Below are 16073 nucleotides of genomic sequence, written 5' to 3'. Positions count from 1 at the left end.
TTATGTTCTTTATGGTCCACAAAGGATGAATCCTAATAAGTATAGTGATCTCCTTGATTTTCCTCAAACAGCAAAGGCAGGCATTTTTGGCTTGTAGTGAACTATCTTGAAAACTGTTGCATTGACTACCATGAAATGTGACACCACCAACCGTTAAAAACTTTTGCCTGTTATTTATACCAGCCAATACCAACCAAAGTGTTTGGGCACAGAGAATTTGTTCAGGCGTTCATGCTTTCTTAGGTCATTTTTGGTGATCGCTGACTTTTCCTTTAGCACCATGAAGTTCACGTTTGTAGTTTTGGGTGGGTTTTCTCAGAAACAGTTGGATTGACATGACATTTTGTACTCACATTCATTTTTGTCACTAAGAATTAGAATAACTATAAGATGATCTGCTAACTTTTCATTTAGCACCATCATCCAGTCAAAGCTTCACTTTGTCTTTGGTTTATAACCTGTAAATATATATATAAATATAATGACATTTGCATCATCCTCAGCTTACTTTATTGTGAACACACTAAGATTTCAAAGCAGGAATTGAATTGTAGTGGAATGCTTTTATACTGAGGTACCATACACTCACTGGCCACTTCATTAGGTACACCTCTTCAACTGCTCGTTAATGCAAATACCTAACCAGCCAATCACGTAGCAGCAACTCAATCTATTTAGGCATGAAGACGTGGTCAAGACGACCTGCTGAAGTTCAAACCGAGCATCAGAATGGGTGGGAAAGGTGATTTAAGTGACTTTGAACGTGACGTGGTTGTTGGTGCCAGATCGACTAGTCTGAATGTTTCAGAAACTGCTGATCTACTGGAGTTTTCCCACACAACCATCTCTAGGGTTTACAGAGAATTATCTGAAAAAGAGAAAATATCCAGTCTTGGTTCCAGCAGAATGATGCTCCATGTCATGATTCCAGTAGTTTCAAGCATAGTTGATTTTAAATTTGACTGCTTTCAGGCAAAAATAATGATTCAGTATTTGTGGAGGCTTTTGACAGCATTTACACCTAAATATAACAAATGACCCATGGAAAATTCAAATAAACTCAAAATGGATGATAACAGCATTATTTTTGCTTTTTGGTCCAGATGGTTGATGAGATAGTGCTGCTGGAGGAGGCTTAACCTGTCAGAGGGATTTATTATTCTACCATGGCAACTCGAAAAGTTGTTCTCAGGATATAAAACATTAATAGGCAAAATTATTTTTTAAGACCATAAATGTGCTATTGGTACAACTCCCCCCATGTAGTTCGCACTATTAAATACTGTAGGCAATCATCAGTCATCAGATCTGTTATTTTGAAGAGCTTTGTGATAAACCCCTCAGGTATGGACAGTGGTTCTCTTTGGAGGTTTTATCTACAGCAGTGCAACGTACTCATACAAACAGAACCCATGCTTTGCATTGAAGATTGTAACTTAACCAGTGACTCTAGTTGTCAAATAAATGTAAAAAGTTCAATGTTTCCTTCTGAAATGTAGTGAGGGAAAGAGTACTGGTCTTTAGTGCGTTACTTGAGGAGTGAAGTCTTCACGTTGTCTAACAAGTTGGTTCAAAATCTCCTGTAGGTGTTGGATTGGATTGCGATCTGGTGACTGTGAAGACCACAGCGTATATTCACATCCTCTTCATATTCATCAAACCATCCAGTGACCCCTCGTTCCCTATGGACAGATGCATTGCTATCCCATTTCCTGTTTCATTTTTCGGGTTTCACCATCGTCACCTATTTGTACACGTTTGTGAGTCTGAGTCTGTGTTATTTTTTAGAATATAAAATTGTTGGGGGCCCACAAACAGTATGGCCTAAGGACCCTTAAACCATCCACCAGATTTGGCAAAAGCTCTGCGTGTGCTTCTGACTGGTTAGTTATAATCATACTCTGTAAATCACTGCTGTAAGGAGCCTAGTGATAAATGTTTAAAATACCTTTTGTATTATGTGATAACTGTGAATTGTGACGGTTTCCTCTTTAATTTAGTTCAAATAATTTTGGTAAGAAAAACAGAGGCCTATCTTTTTTGCAGAGCTAGAGCCAAACGCAGCCCTGCTACAACTACTGCTCACATCGGGAGACACTCCCCGTTGTGGTGTTGAGTCTCAGGTTCAGGCCAGAATTAAAGACCTGAGCCACAACCCTTTGTTTCTTTGTTCTTCTTCAAAAATGTCATAGAGTCAGAGGAAAAACACTCAAAAAGGCAAAATCTGATGCAAGATAGTTTATTGAGTAGCCACACAAATCGTAACACTCAGTAAACGAGGTCCCCCCGGAGTGAGTCTGTGCAGACTGAGGGAAAGCCTCTGGGAGCCTGGTTCTATAGTAAACAGAGCCTTCACAACAATACACAACCTCACTGATGTTTGTGTGTTGCAATTTTGACACAGACCTACTTACCAGCTGAAACCTAGCACTTCTAAGCCCTACTCACCAGCATTTTAGAAAAAAGTAAAGAGGCCAGTAGGTGGTTGTATAACAGGATCATGTTTAGGTCAGGAGAGTGAAGAGAAGGTAATCTAAGGTCAGGTCCACAGAGAAAAGGTTAAAAAAAAACAAAAAAAAAAACAGGATTACAGGAATTCTAAAACTTCCTGTGTTATAATTTTTTGATATATTAATAAGCACACAGTCACTAACTGAATTGAGAAAAACTGCTGCTTCTGCTGCTTTATACTGGCTCATCCTACCTCGAAAAACAGAAATCAGTGTGTAATGTTTAAGGTGTCAATGTTTGTAATATCAGAGAGCTCAGGACTTCTATTCTAAGTTCACTCCTCTCCAGCTTATACAGCAGTGATCTGCCTCCAGCATAGAGTGGAGAAGTTCAGATGTATGCTGATGATACAGTAATACATATAGATGAAAAAACTGTGAATAAGCTGCTCTTACTTACACAGATCTTGGGTAATATTGCAAAGTGGCTTGCAGGTCATTGCTTACATTTTCATGTTCCTCACAACATTCAGTTTATGCATCAGGTGAGAAGCTACACGTCGTTTCCAGTTTACAAAACCTCAGTGAATGTCATCGTGAACTCAAGTTAAACTAACATTGTTGCAAAAAATAAAAAATAAATCTAAAAAATGATAGATTTTACTCAAAAATGCCAAATACCTGAAGCTGCTAAGGTTTATTTCCATGCTCTGATTTTTTTTTTTTTCACAGAAAATGTACTGGCACTTCTGAGCTATCATTTAATTTCTGACCATTTGAAGAGAGAGCCTTGGATCATAAATAGAGTAAATGGACGGGTCTGTTCCTAAAACACTGTCTGTCCTGCCTGTGATACAGGAACACAAGGTAATAACACTTTACAAGAAATGAGCCCTTTGTCCTGGATGTGGCTTGAACTTTGTTTCTGCAGTGAACATTTAAAGACTCGCGAGCTCAAAGGTTTAGTTTCTTTTATTACATGATTATATGACATGTAACTTGTTCCTGGAATCCGGTCACTGCTGTAATATTATCATCATATGACAGCTTGATCACACGACAAACCACGGGCCCTCACAGCAGAGATAGATTTTTTGCAGAAACTGCGTCCTCTGATTGGCTATGAGTTACAATCGAGACAGCACCTCTCTCTCTCTCTGATTGGTCGGCAGCCTTGCAGTAAACCAACGCTTCCTGGTCATTTGCAGTTGGAGAAATAAAGTCGTTTTTAAACCCGTGCAGCGGTGGGAAAGTCTAGCTTTGTTGTCTGGGGATCAGAATGTCACCCAGAAGCAGCCTGGTCCTGGTCCTGGTTGTCGTGTTCTCTCTTTTTATAACTGCACACTGTAAGTTTCCTACTTTAGACCACCTCAAACCGAAAGCCAGCGAGAAGGCTCAGGGGAGAGCGGTGGTCGAGCTGCTGAAACGCCTGCTTGGGAACAGATCTTCTGAGTTCATAGTGTCAGTCAACAGAAACCTTTCAAACGACAGCCTGGATGTGTGTGAGCTCAGGTCCACTAAGAACAATAAGATAGTCGCCACAGGCAGCACCGGAGTGGCCGTGGCTTCTGGTATTTACAACTACTTGAAATATTTCTGCAACTGCCATGTTTCCTGGTCCGGTGATCAGCTGGATCTGCCCCGTCCTCTGCCGAGGCTCACCGGCGTCCTGCGCATCAGCACCCAGCACAGGTCAGTGAGCCACAATGTTTGCATGATGACAATGAAATTCACGGTCTGAAGAACGGTTAGTATCGGCTCTTTGATTCGGCGTACATCAATGCACAAGTTATTACGCCAGGAACGCGACGTGGGGGTCGCGCGCGAGCAGGGATTCACGCCGCTCGCGAGTGTTTTTTTTTTCCCACTCAGAAATTACTGCTAGCTAAATGACTACTTTGTGGCTGTCGAATTTACTGGAATTTACTCATTTACTGTTTTAATGTATTAAGTCATATTCTACAAGGGGCACATTAAATATAGTCGCTAGACAACTGACAACAATTTTTTGTCTTATTTTTATTTTTAGTTTTTGTTAGGAATGGACAGTAAATATACACTTATACGTTCAAGTACTGTACCTAAGTACAATTTTGATACTTGAACTTGTATCTCAGTTAAGGTTTGTAGTTAGTCTTTAGGTCAAGATGTTACATACAAAGCATGTGATCATCATAAACATGTAACGTGTGTTAAGATTAAACTACCCAACAGTATATAAAGTAAAATTTCTGCTAGTACTTCACTTCCTTATTGTAAATGTGTGTGTGTGAGAGAGAGAGTGAGTGAGTATATAATACTATATAATTTATAATCTAGCATATATATGCAATATCAGCAAACAATGATAATAACAACAATTACCTGTCTTGTCTTATGTGTTGCCACTGATTTGATGAGCTAAAATTTGCTGTTTTCTAGCTGTGGTTTTGGATTTAGGATGGGAGCTGGCGTCAGGATCTCAGAGACACATATTACTCCCTCTGCATGCTTTTGTTTCAGGTTTGTTGTGCTGCTACTTTGAGTTCAGAGCAGAATTTCCCACAGACTGAGAGTTGATTGTGTGACTGATGTGCACGCAGAAACTCCTGCAGTTTTGAGGGAGATACTGAAAAACAGGTTACTTTCTGTCACCTGAATGCCTCAAATGCTGACTGTTGGTAAATACTAGAATTTACCTCTGTTCCCTAAATGCCACACATGCAGGCTATTGGTAGATTCTGGCTAGAGATACACAGAGAAGCCTGTAGTCCCCACACAGTTAGTGCAGTGCACACAAATCAGACAGGTGTGTGGCAAAAATGACTTCGTTTGAAAAGAGTGAAATAAGCACTGTAATGTAAGATTTACTGAAGTTGTACCAGAGTGGTTTTATCTACTTGGGTGGTTTGAGCCTTTGCATCAGAAAACCTATAGAGTTTTTACAAGCTTTACACAGTGCAGTGGTCCATCCCATCCCACGTCAATACTCCTCAGGTAACATGACTACCTTTCTCTGGTTTTATATTAACATTTTCAGTGGCTGTGGCAGCCATTACTCAAGATTGTTGTTGGCAAAGGTCAGACATGCAGGCCTCTCCATGGATATGGCAATAGCCCATGTTACTGTTACTGTTTTAACTACAGAGAACTGCTGGCGCTTGTGTTTGAGTGACAGCAGGGGAAGCACTAATCATAAGTTTGTGATCTAAGCATTTGTTTCTAATCGTTCAGAAACAAAAACTTTCAGTTAATCAAATGAATTTGAAATATTGCCCAGCTCTAATTTGGCTGCATTCATCCTTCCCTCAATTCTGATGAGTGTCCCTGTCCATGCTACTGAAAGGCACCCCCAATGGATGATTATGTGTTAAGAATGTTCACTTACATCTTGAGAAGATAATTTGTGGCCAACTCTGTAACACCACAGTGCTTCATTTATCATGGTTAGTTGTGTCGCATTTTACCTTCAATAAAAAAATTGCATGTAATGCAGTATGGATATTGCACCTGGCCAAATTGCGATTTCAATAATATTTGTTAGATAATTGTTCAGCCTTGGTTTGGAGTTCTGTCTAAATGGTGCTCATCAGAGCAGAAAATATTTTTCCTTATATTTCCAGAGTGCCTTAAATATCATCTGGTTAACTCAAAGCAGGCTGTCATGTGCCTCCCAGTGGCTTCTCTCTGGCCGTTCAATCATAAAGACCTCACTGATGATAAATGACCTCAGGGCTGGTGACATAGTCATCCTTTCGGCAGGTTCTCCCATCTCTACAGAGAGCTTCTGAAGCTTTGTTAGAGTGACTGTTGGTTTCTTGGTCACCTCCTTGACCAAGGCCCTTCTTGCCCAGTTACTCAGTTTGACTGGATGGGCAACTTTAGGAAGAGTCCTGGTGGTTCCAAACTTCCATTTCACAATGATTTAGGCCATTGTGCTCCTGGGACTGCTCAGAGTTTTAGAAATGGTTTTATACCCTTGGCGCACCACAAAATTTCAGCACTAAGCTCTACAGAGAGTTCCTTGGATGTCATGGTTTGGTTTTGTCCTGACATGCCGTGTTGATTGTGGGACCTTGTATGTGCCTGACTATGTCCAGTCAGTTCAATTTGCCAAAGGTGGCCTCCAATCAAGTTCTAGACACATCTCAAAGATAATGAAAGCAAAGATGATGCACCTGTGCACAGTTTGGAGTGCTGCAAAGGTTGTGAATATGTTTAGAAATGAGAGATCTCAACTTTCATTGTTTTCACTTTGCCATTATGGGTTATTCAGTGTAGTCTGATTGGCAAGAATGGCATTTTAATCCATGTTAAATCAAATTTGCAACACAAGTGTGCAAAAATTGAAGGGCTCTGAGTATTTTATGAAGCCACTGTATCAGAATGTGTACCTACTCCTCACAGTAGCAGCCACAGAACTTCAGCAGACAGAGGAGCCACTTTTGTTAAAATCAGTTACTGAATGATTAACTGTCATGGAAGTCATAGGGGTGCTGAGATAGTTCATGATAGATAAGGCTGCCAGTATGTCTTTGTCTTTGAATTCTTTTATGGTGGTATCTGGGGGCAAACCCCCAGTCCCCTTTTCTGCAACACAGCACAACAAAACCTACGGGTGCATGACAAACAGACCGTTTTCTCACATTATTTTTCATTGTTTACTGTGAGCACTATGCACACACCATGCATGGGCCCTTCTTTTCAATTATCTGTTGTGCATTAGACCCGCATCAGCTCACCCCAATTATGTCATGTGCACAGTAGTTAGATTGAAAAAGCCACGGCACACATGGCACATTTTGGTTTTTCCCATGACTATAAGTTAATGGTGACCACTTCAAAGCCTCATCATTTATGAACCACAGGTGTCTTGGATTCCACTTCCACGCTGAAAAAAATAACAGTACCAGTGTCATTCAAAATATATGCTGTTAAGCAATATGCATATTGTAAATATAGTAAAATATACTGTATAAGTAAGGAACAGGTATAGTAAGTAAACCTGGTAGTGTTGATGACCGAAGTCAAACTGGTCAAACTTTCCTCCTGGTTTTAAGCGGCTGTGCAGTTGGTAAATATCTGGACAGTAAATATTTTCCATTGTATTGCCTCCACAGTCCTGCACTTTGGACTTACAAGAGACAGATTTTTTTTAAATGAGAGAGGCCAAAACTGAAGCAGAACAGGATGAGATTTTCTGACTTGAACGCCTTAATAAGGAGTCATACCCTAAAAACACTGAATTCTATACTTAGCAGTGTCTTGTCCTGCTTGCTGTAAAGGCCCATGTCTTTCAAACTTGACACCTCCAGTCTTTAACGCAGGCTGTAATCAGACTATAGTCTCCAAGACTAAATTTAAATAACTCAAGTGATTTCATCTGATTTTCTCAGACTTCAGAAGACTCCTCCAAAGCCACAGAAGACTTTATTCTACTGTGTTCACAGGCTAATGAGGACTCTTCATGACTCTTTTAATAATCCTGTTATATCTGTTATATGAGAACTGACAATATATGTTTTTTCTTTTTTTTGAGACAGTAACATGACAACCAAAGAAAAGGAAGGAGTCAGAGTAATAATGTGTTCTTTGCCAACTGCATACAAGGTTCCACAAGACTGTGAGGATGCGACAATGTGGTAATGCTAAAACAAAATAAATACAACAAAACCAGGCCTGACTACCACCTACCTCTGAAAACAAAACCCAAACAAAACTTACCTCTTAGCCAAAACAAATACAGGGGGTGACACCAACCAATGTCCTGGTGTGACTGTACGAAAGGAATGCGAAGGGTACCCCCAACTCAGCTACTGTCCTCAACCTCCCTCCACATTCCTCTTTCTAAACAAGCAGCAACTCTAAAACAATGTGCCACAGCTCAGGCAGGCAGCGAGAGAGAGCTCTGCAAGGGGGATCCTTTTATTGAAGGTCCTGAACGCTGAAAGGCCCATTTTTATGGCTGATTTCAAGGTTGAAGTCTTGAATGATCAGGGACCAATGCAAAAGTCATGGGTTTTTGTTGTACATCTTAGAGAGGAACACCAGAGGGTTACCATCTGAGAAAAAACTTTATAGGCTTAACACTGGACCTAAGGTAAAGCTCAAAATGTTGCAGGGTAAAAGGCAGTGCAAGAGCTTCCTTTTCAGTGGTGTAATAATTCAGCTGATGTTTGCTGAATTTACGTGAAAAGTAACTTAACTGATTGATGCCCCGGTTATCCTCTTGCAGAACAGTCCCAGCCCCGACTGCAGTGGCATCAACTTCAAGCTTGAAAGGCAAAGAGTGCAACACAACATACCTTTAAGGTTCTCAAAAGATTGTTGACAATCATTAGACCATACAAAGGGCTCCAGAGGACTGGTTTTCAGCACCAGCGATAATAGTCATCCAGTAGAAATGCTGCTGCTCTCCTCTGGTGATTGGTTGCATTGCATCTTCGGGACACATCTGTTCCCGGCATAACTTTGCCAACAGCTAGGTCATTACTCAGAATGAAATTGACATCTTTAAAGGGCAAGGCAGGAGGAACAGCAACTTCAGAGAATCCTCTAACCAGGGAAGGCTAACCGTGGAGATGGTACAGAGGAGCAGGCGCAAACCCCCTTCCAACACCTTGAACAACTGCACTTGAATGACATGATTTGGTCAATAAAGATAAGATGCCTTCTCAAACAGTAGACTGAGAACCCCATGTCTCTCATCATCTTGACTGGTCTTTTGGATCCCCGGTTAGTGATACAAAACCCTCTGAAATGAAGGGTTTGCAGCACGGTCCATCTTCGTTTTGTGTCGTTCCAGAGTCTAAGGGATAACACATGTAAACCCATGCTCTTTTGTTGTGGTAAGCTAAATGAAAATTGTTGCTTACGCATCAGAGAAAGGCAATCACTCACCACATGACATCTTATGACAGTAGAGGGCCTCGTGAAGAGGTGATGGCAATCCCTTAGCCCTTAAAAAGGAGGGTGGCCAGGACAAGGCATGAGACTGAAGACACAAACATTTTTTGAGTTAATTCAAATTCATCAGACACGGGCAGCGACTATCTTGTTCACACTGGAGCCATTTTTCTCTGGGGAGGGGCCTCAAAGCGACAAAGCCCTACAAGGTTGCAGTCCTGGTTATCTACTGCAGCAAGGAACAGATCATGTTAGCAGCACCTGGAGAGCAAACAGGGAAGGAGGAGATAGCTAACACACGGACCCTACCTAGCAGTCAGAGAATCCAGTTAGTTACAGTGGCCTGCATCTGAACTATTTGGCCACCAATATGCTGCTTAAAAAAGATTTTTAACCCATTTTCCAAATCGTAATGTGATGTGTCATACATTTATAGTAATGAATATTTGATTTAGGCCGGAATTATTGGTTATTTGGATTAGGAAACGGAGTATGAGTCATTGATTGTGAAAAATGTTTTGAATAAACTTTGATCCAGAAGATCAACTTCTGTGGTTTTTGAAATATCTCCACAGATTTGGATCCTCTGCTCTGTGATCTGAATCTTGCAGTGGTACAACAGGCATAAACGTGGTCTTGGTGTCATAGATAAAATGAAAATGAAAATACCTATATGTTCTTAAATGGTTTATTTGACTTTTCACAGCTGCCTGGATTACACACTGCAATTTTCAGTTTAATGCTGACAAGACGTCTTTTTTTAATCATCTCTCTGTTATTTGGTGGCTTCATTTTTTAATTTGCATGCTTGTTTGGTATTCTATCTCATTTAAATACATACTATGTGTCATTTTTAAGACTTATCAATTTGTTAATAAACAATATATTTGTATGTTTGTGTCTAGATTTCGGTATTACCAGAACGTCTGCACTTTTAGTTATTCCTCTGTGTGGTGGGACTGGCCAAGATGGGAGAGAGAGATCGACTGGATGGCACTCAATGGAATCAATCTTCCACTGGCTTTCACTGGCCAAGAAGCCCTGTGGCAAGAGGTTAGAGCAAATCTATCTGAAATCAATTAAACCCAGGAGCACAGTTAAAAGGAGATCTTAGTATCTGTGTTTGCTCTGTTATTGGCTCTTAGTTCAATTTCAGTTTACTTTTGGAGCAGATGTAGCAAATGTTTCCGAGCTTGTGAAATGATCACCTTTGGCAGAAATAAATTGCATACTTGCAAGAAGATAGATGATTTATTCAGAGCAATAAGAGGAAGAAGATAAAATCGAAGGGGAAGAGATTTAGAGAAATGGGAGTAAAGATATTTTTTGGTTTGACCTTTTGTAATGACAATCTCTCAGAGGCAGATGATACATACCTGATGTACATGATACTTAAACTCATTAACTTGTTATGTACCTTTAGGTTTATCGTTCTCTTGGGTTAAACCAGTCGGAGATTGAAGAGTTCTTCTCTGGCCCGGCATTTCTCGCCTGGAACCGTATGGGAAACATGTTCAAGTTTGGTGGGCCTCTGCCGCAGTCCTGGCACATAAACCAGCTCTACCTCCAAGTAATGAAACCTCCATGCTCTATGTGCAAACATTTCTTTCTTTGACACCCCCTAGTGGCAGTGTTTAACACTGACACTGAGAATGATTCAGCATTTTAATTCAAACAGTTAAGGCTACAGCTACTCAAAGAGACCATCTCAGTGTTAAATATAGAAATCGTTTGTGTTGTAACTGTCACTTTTTTGCAGGTGTCAGATTTATTCATTCTTAATTCCAGGTTTATTGTTGCTTGCTACTCTTGCTTGCTTGTTATTCTTCAAGCAGAGTTGATCAGGCCCTCGCACCAGTGGTGGCAGTGTATATTTGACTTACAACAATTTCCTGTTTGGTGACAAAGCCATGGTTTCAACAAAAACTCAAAAGCTTTGAAATTTAGCATCTAATCTTTTGATTAGACTGAACTCATCTGGTGTCAATTTAATTCATTCTCCAGGAGGAGTTTTCTTTAAATACATCTGTAAATGGCAAAAACCAAGTCAAATTTGCACACTAAATTCAACTTACTTTCTTTTAATTAATTAATTAATTAATTAAGCTAATTTTAATTTAGCTTACTTTCTACTGTGTTTAAGGTGAGTGTGACATTTCCTCTCTTTTTTGCAGTTTAAAATCTTGGAGCGAATGAGATCGTTTGGCATGATTCCTGTGCTGCCGGCCTTCTCTGGGAACATTCCCAAGGGAATCCTCAGGTGATTCATTGATGTTTATTGTCACAGCATTTCAGGATGATATATTTTATGCTTTACACACGAGGTATTAAAGATTTACCAACACTGGGGTTTTGAACCAGTGCCAATGTTGATATTAAAGGCAAAAAAGAAGATTAAACAGCAATATTAACACACACACACACACACACAACATAAACAGCATTTCAGACTTGCCATTAAAGTGATTATTATTTTATGGATTTTATTTTATGTTTTCACTGATATCTTTGCACTTCTCTGATGATATTTCTTGGTAATTACTGACCAACATGTATGTTGATACATTGATATATCTGTGATAATCAGCCAGGCTGACAAAGGAATCTTTTTATTATGACTGACTCAGTCCCTGTGGGTTGAGAAGCTTCTCTGAAATGTTTGAAGGCTGCTCCTTCATGTTGGAAGAAGTATTCAGATCTGTTACGTATTAATACTGCATCTCAGAATACCCAATTACAAGTCAAAGTTCTGCAGTGAAAATGTCACTGTAATGTATGTAAGAGCAAAATGTACTGCAAAATGTAAAAGTACTCATAGTAATGGCCTCTGTGAGGGTTATGCTATTATATATTCTATTGTTAGGTTAATACTGATGCATTAAAGTGTAAGTAGCAGCATCATATGTTGTTTTTGTACATAAAGTAACTAGTAAGTTCAGCTGTAGTGTAGAAGTATAAAGTAGCATAAAATAGAAATACTCAAGTTAAATATAAGCACCAGAAAAGCTGCGCTGAAGGACAGTTCCTAAGTAAATGTACTCAGGTACTTTCCACCACACCCACATAGGACCCAACCTTCATATCTGCCTTTATTCATAGAGTGTTTGGTTTCATTTGTTTAAAAAGTACTTATAAACCAAATACAGTAATGGCTGCATAAACATTCTAAAGGTGACAACGTGCTTCAAAAAGATTTGTTTCTGCATTTTTTTATTAGAAAACCACACCCACTGTGTGCAGTGATTGGCCATGTGTGTGAAGGTATGAAAGCAGGTGGCTTATAGCTGCAACATTAAGTTTGAGCTCCACCAGACAGACCAACAACTCCTGTTGATCCCAGCTTCTGTACAGTTTCGTGCGCCTCTGTGTGCCACTTCCCCGATGCATTTCAGATCACCAGTCTGTTCAGATTCAAAACCTTTAAATCACTGAAGTGTTTCTTGTATTCCAGGTTGTATCCAGCAGCAAATGTAACCAGACTGGGGCCCTGGGCTAAGTTCAACTGCAGCTTCTCGTGCTCCTATATTTTAGACCCTCGGGACCCACTTTTCCTCCAGATTGGTTCCCTCTATCTGTCCCAGGTGGTGAAGCAGTTTGGGACGGACCACATCTACAACACCGACACCTTCAATGAGATGACTCCTCCCTCCTCTGACCCCACCTACCTGTCTGCAGTCAGTCGTTCTGTCTTTGCCTCAATGACTGCAGGTGAGTGTCTGGATGACTAACATCCTGTTCACGCTCTTTGAATGCTGATATTTTGGGATACAAGTACAGTGATTGTCCTAGTTTTAGTGACCCATAGATGACCTGTTGTCCAACTCTCTTACGCAGACAGCCCCCCTCAAACTCCCTGCTGATCAGCCATTTTTGAGACCTGTCCCCTTCTTGTCCCTCATCCAAATCTCATTTTTTCTCACCAGTTGATCCTCAGGCAATTTGGCTGATGCAAGGCTGGCTGTTCTTCAGTGATGCAGCTTTCTGGAAGCCAGCCCAGATTCAGGCCCTACTACACGGAGTGCCCCTTGGACGAATGATCGTGCTGGACCTGTTTGCAGAGACCGAGCCAATTTTCTCCTACACTGAGTCTTTCTATGGACAGCCGTTTATCTGGTGCATGCTGCATAACTTTGGTGGTAACAGTGGTTTCTTTGGCACAGTGGAGAGTATCAACTCAGGTCCCTTCAAAGCCCTGCATTTTCCAAACTCCACCCTGGTGGGTCTAGGCATCACACCTGAGGGTATTGAGCAAAATCCTGTGATGTATGAGCTGATGAGTGAGCTGGCGTGGCGCAAAGAGCCCGTCAACTTGTCTAAGTGGGTATCACTGTATGCGATACGCCGTTACGGCAGTACACAAGAGAACTTGTCCATTGCATGGGGGCTCCTATTCTCCAGTGTCTATAACTGCACTGTGCCACATTACCGAAACCACAACCATAGCCCGCTGGTGCGCAGGCCTTCCTTTCACATGAATTCTGGCCTTTGGTACGATCCAGCTGACTTGTATAAAGCCTGGAAACTGATTATAGAGGCAGCGCCTTCTCTCATGTCCAAAGAGACCTTCCGGTACGACCTGGTGGATGTGACGCGGCAGGCCCTTCAGGTCCTGACCACATCCTTTTACCAGGATGTCGCAGACGCCTTCCAGAACCAAAAGCTGCCAGAGCTGCTGACTGCCGGTGGCGTGCTGGTCTACGACCTCCTGCCTGAGCTCAACCGTTTGCTGAATAGCGACCGCAATTTCCTGTTGGGGACATGGCTGGAACGGGCACGATCCTTAGCCCTGGATGAGAAGGAGGCACAGCTCTATGAAATGAACGCCAGAAACCAGCTCACACTGTGGGGTCCCAGTGGTGAGATCCTGGACTACGCCAGTAAAGAGTGGGGAGGCCTCATGGAGGACTATTATGCCCAGCGCTGGGGACTGTTTGTCCAAACTCTAGTAGAGTGTCTGGACAGTGGACGACCATTCAAGCAGGATGCCTTCAACCAGGCAGTGTTTCAGGTAGAAAAGGGATTCATTTATAATGGTAGAAAGTACCCAACCAAGCCTCAGGGAGACACGTACACCATCGCCCACAGGATCTTCCTCAAGTACTACCCACAGGCCTTAAAGAGACTATAGTGAGCAGAGACATTGTGGAAAAAACTTGTCTCAAGTCACAGCAAGAAGAATGTCTTCCTCCACCTCCAGTTTTGCATGGCTATCCCAAAACATTTTGATGTAGAAAATCTGACAGCAGCAGGAACAATCTGTTTTGCACATAAAAATCATTGTAAAATCATTGTAGGAGCAAAAACATTTTCTCCTTATATTCACACTGATTAAATATCCAATCATGCCTCATGAAAGAGGAGTAGAAACGACTTGACACTGACTGACTGATGTGATGTTGTTACTTTTTTTTTATATGCATATTATATATATTTACATAAAATATGCATATTTCCTCTCACATACTGAGACGTTAAAATGGATATCAGTGCAGAGCTGGAGTCAGGATGTGGTCCACTGCACTTTTCATGCTAAGCTAGGCTAAACATTTCCTGACTCCAGCTCCATGTTTAACACACAGACATGAAACTATAAGATAACTATAGATAAACAGATCTGCCTTCTTTAATCGCAGGCACTACACTGTGACTGCAGGCAGCAAATGGAACATTTAGTCAACAATGAGATGACATTTCAATATTGTGCCTTATTCTGAGAGAAGTGACTGATAGGACTGCTGCTTCATAGACACTGCACCGAGCAGCATCACAACAAGTACACCAATAGCAGATACCAAGCAGATGTTTTTGATCCTGCATAAGAATTTTCTTCTCCATTTACAATGTCATTTCATTTCAGTGAGACTGGGGCCAGTTTCTGCAATGGTTTTATGAATACAAGCATTTATTTAATGCCGAGAAAATGCTCTGACAAATTGGCTCATGGTTCATGGTGCACCTTAGGAGATAACTTTATGTCTTTTTGTCCCCAGATAGGTTTTCTTTTTAAAGATATATTTTTATATAAAAATTCACAGGTGTTAAACTGACGCATATCACATGTACATCAATTACTTCCTGAAATATTTTATGAGTCACAGTGATTTTTTTTTTTTTTTTTTTTTTGGAGCACTGAAGAATAGATGAGATTTTTCTTTTTGATAAATGTAATTTTAGTTAAGAATCATCATAATATTTTGGGAGAATAGTAATGATTGTAGAGCGTGTTAACAGTCACTACATGAGTTCATAATACGCCAACAAGCATTCCATGTTGCACTGTATTAGTCTCTGTATTGTATAAATACTATTTTTGTATTTTGATGAATTAAACTTGTGATTCTGTAACTCAGGCATGTCATAAAAGTCTGCAGGCTGCATGACTAAAAACAGTGAGTTCACTCTGGACCTCTTTGTTGTGTATGTGCTCCTTGATGTCATCACCTCCACACATTCACCTGACCACTGTACAGCACATATTCATCTCTCCACTGAATCTAGCGCAAGACTGGACAGGAGACTGTCAGGCTACCATCATGCTTTGGGTGAGAGGCAGGGCACACCTCAACAGGTCACCACTCCGTAACACATATAAACAGACAGGAACTAATACTGCTAATTTAGAGTTTCAGAGAACCACCCAGTGACATTCTACCGTTTCCTTGTTTCAAGAAAGAGAGGAAGAAATTGTTGCAGTTGATGAGTTATAATTTTTTAGACAGATGAAGAGAAAAGTTTGAA

General features: G+C 40.8%; 1 protein-coding gene across 2 annotated transcripts; it reads left to right on the top strand.

Moving 5' to 3' along the window:
* The first annotated feature begins 3627 nt into the window (after nt 1-3627).
* naglu (N-acetylglucosaminidase, alpha) lies at nt 3628-15740 on the top strand. 2 transcript variants are annotated; one of them, XM_018666556.2, is made up of 6 exons: nt 3628-4142; nt 10241-10388; nt 10759-10905; nt 11510-11595; nt 12787-13043; nt 13259-15740. In XM_018666556.2, exons 1-6 carry the CDS (start codon nt 3730-3732, stop codon nt 14461-14463), a joined length of 2256 nt encoding a protein of 751 aa, XP_018522072.1. In that variant the 5' UTR covers nt 3628-3729; the 3' UTR covers nt 14464-15740. The 2 variants fall into 2 exon arrangements, with proteins under 2 accessions (XP_018522072.1, XP_050925041.1); XM_051069084.1 differs by lacking the exon at nt 3628-4142 and adding an exon at nt 4915-4952.
* The last annotated feature ends 333 nt before the right edge of the window (nt 15741-16073 follow it).

Source organism: Lates calcarifer, unplaced genomic scaffold (assembly GCF_001640805.2).
Source record: "Lates calcarifer isolate ASB-BC8 unplaced genomic scaffold, TLL_Latcal_v3 _unitig_5786_quiver_433, whole genome shotgun sequence".
Taxonomy (NCBI): domain Eukaryota; kingdom Metazoa; phylum Chordata; class Actinopteri; family Centropomidae; genus Lates; species Lates calcarifer.
This window is presented reverse-complemented; position numbering and strand designations above follow the sequence as displayed.

What these genes read in the sequence shown, in the direction of transcription:
- naglu (XM_018666556.2), top strand. Translation starts at nt 3,730, where the DNA reads ATGTCACCCAGAAGCAGCCTGGTCCTGGTCCTGGTTGTCGTGTTCTCT. An exon ending in AAGAAGCCCTGTGGCAAGAG is followed by an intron (nt 10,389 to 10,758) that starts GTTAGAGCAAAT and finishes ATGTACCTTTAG; the next exon opens with GTTTATCGTTCTCTTGGGTT. An exon ending in TAAACCAGCTCTACCTCCAA is followed by an intron (nt 10,906 to 11,509) that starts GTAATGAAACCT and finishes TCTTTTTTGCAG; the next exon opens with TTTAAAATCTTGGAGCGAAT.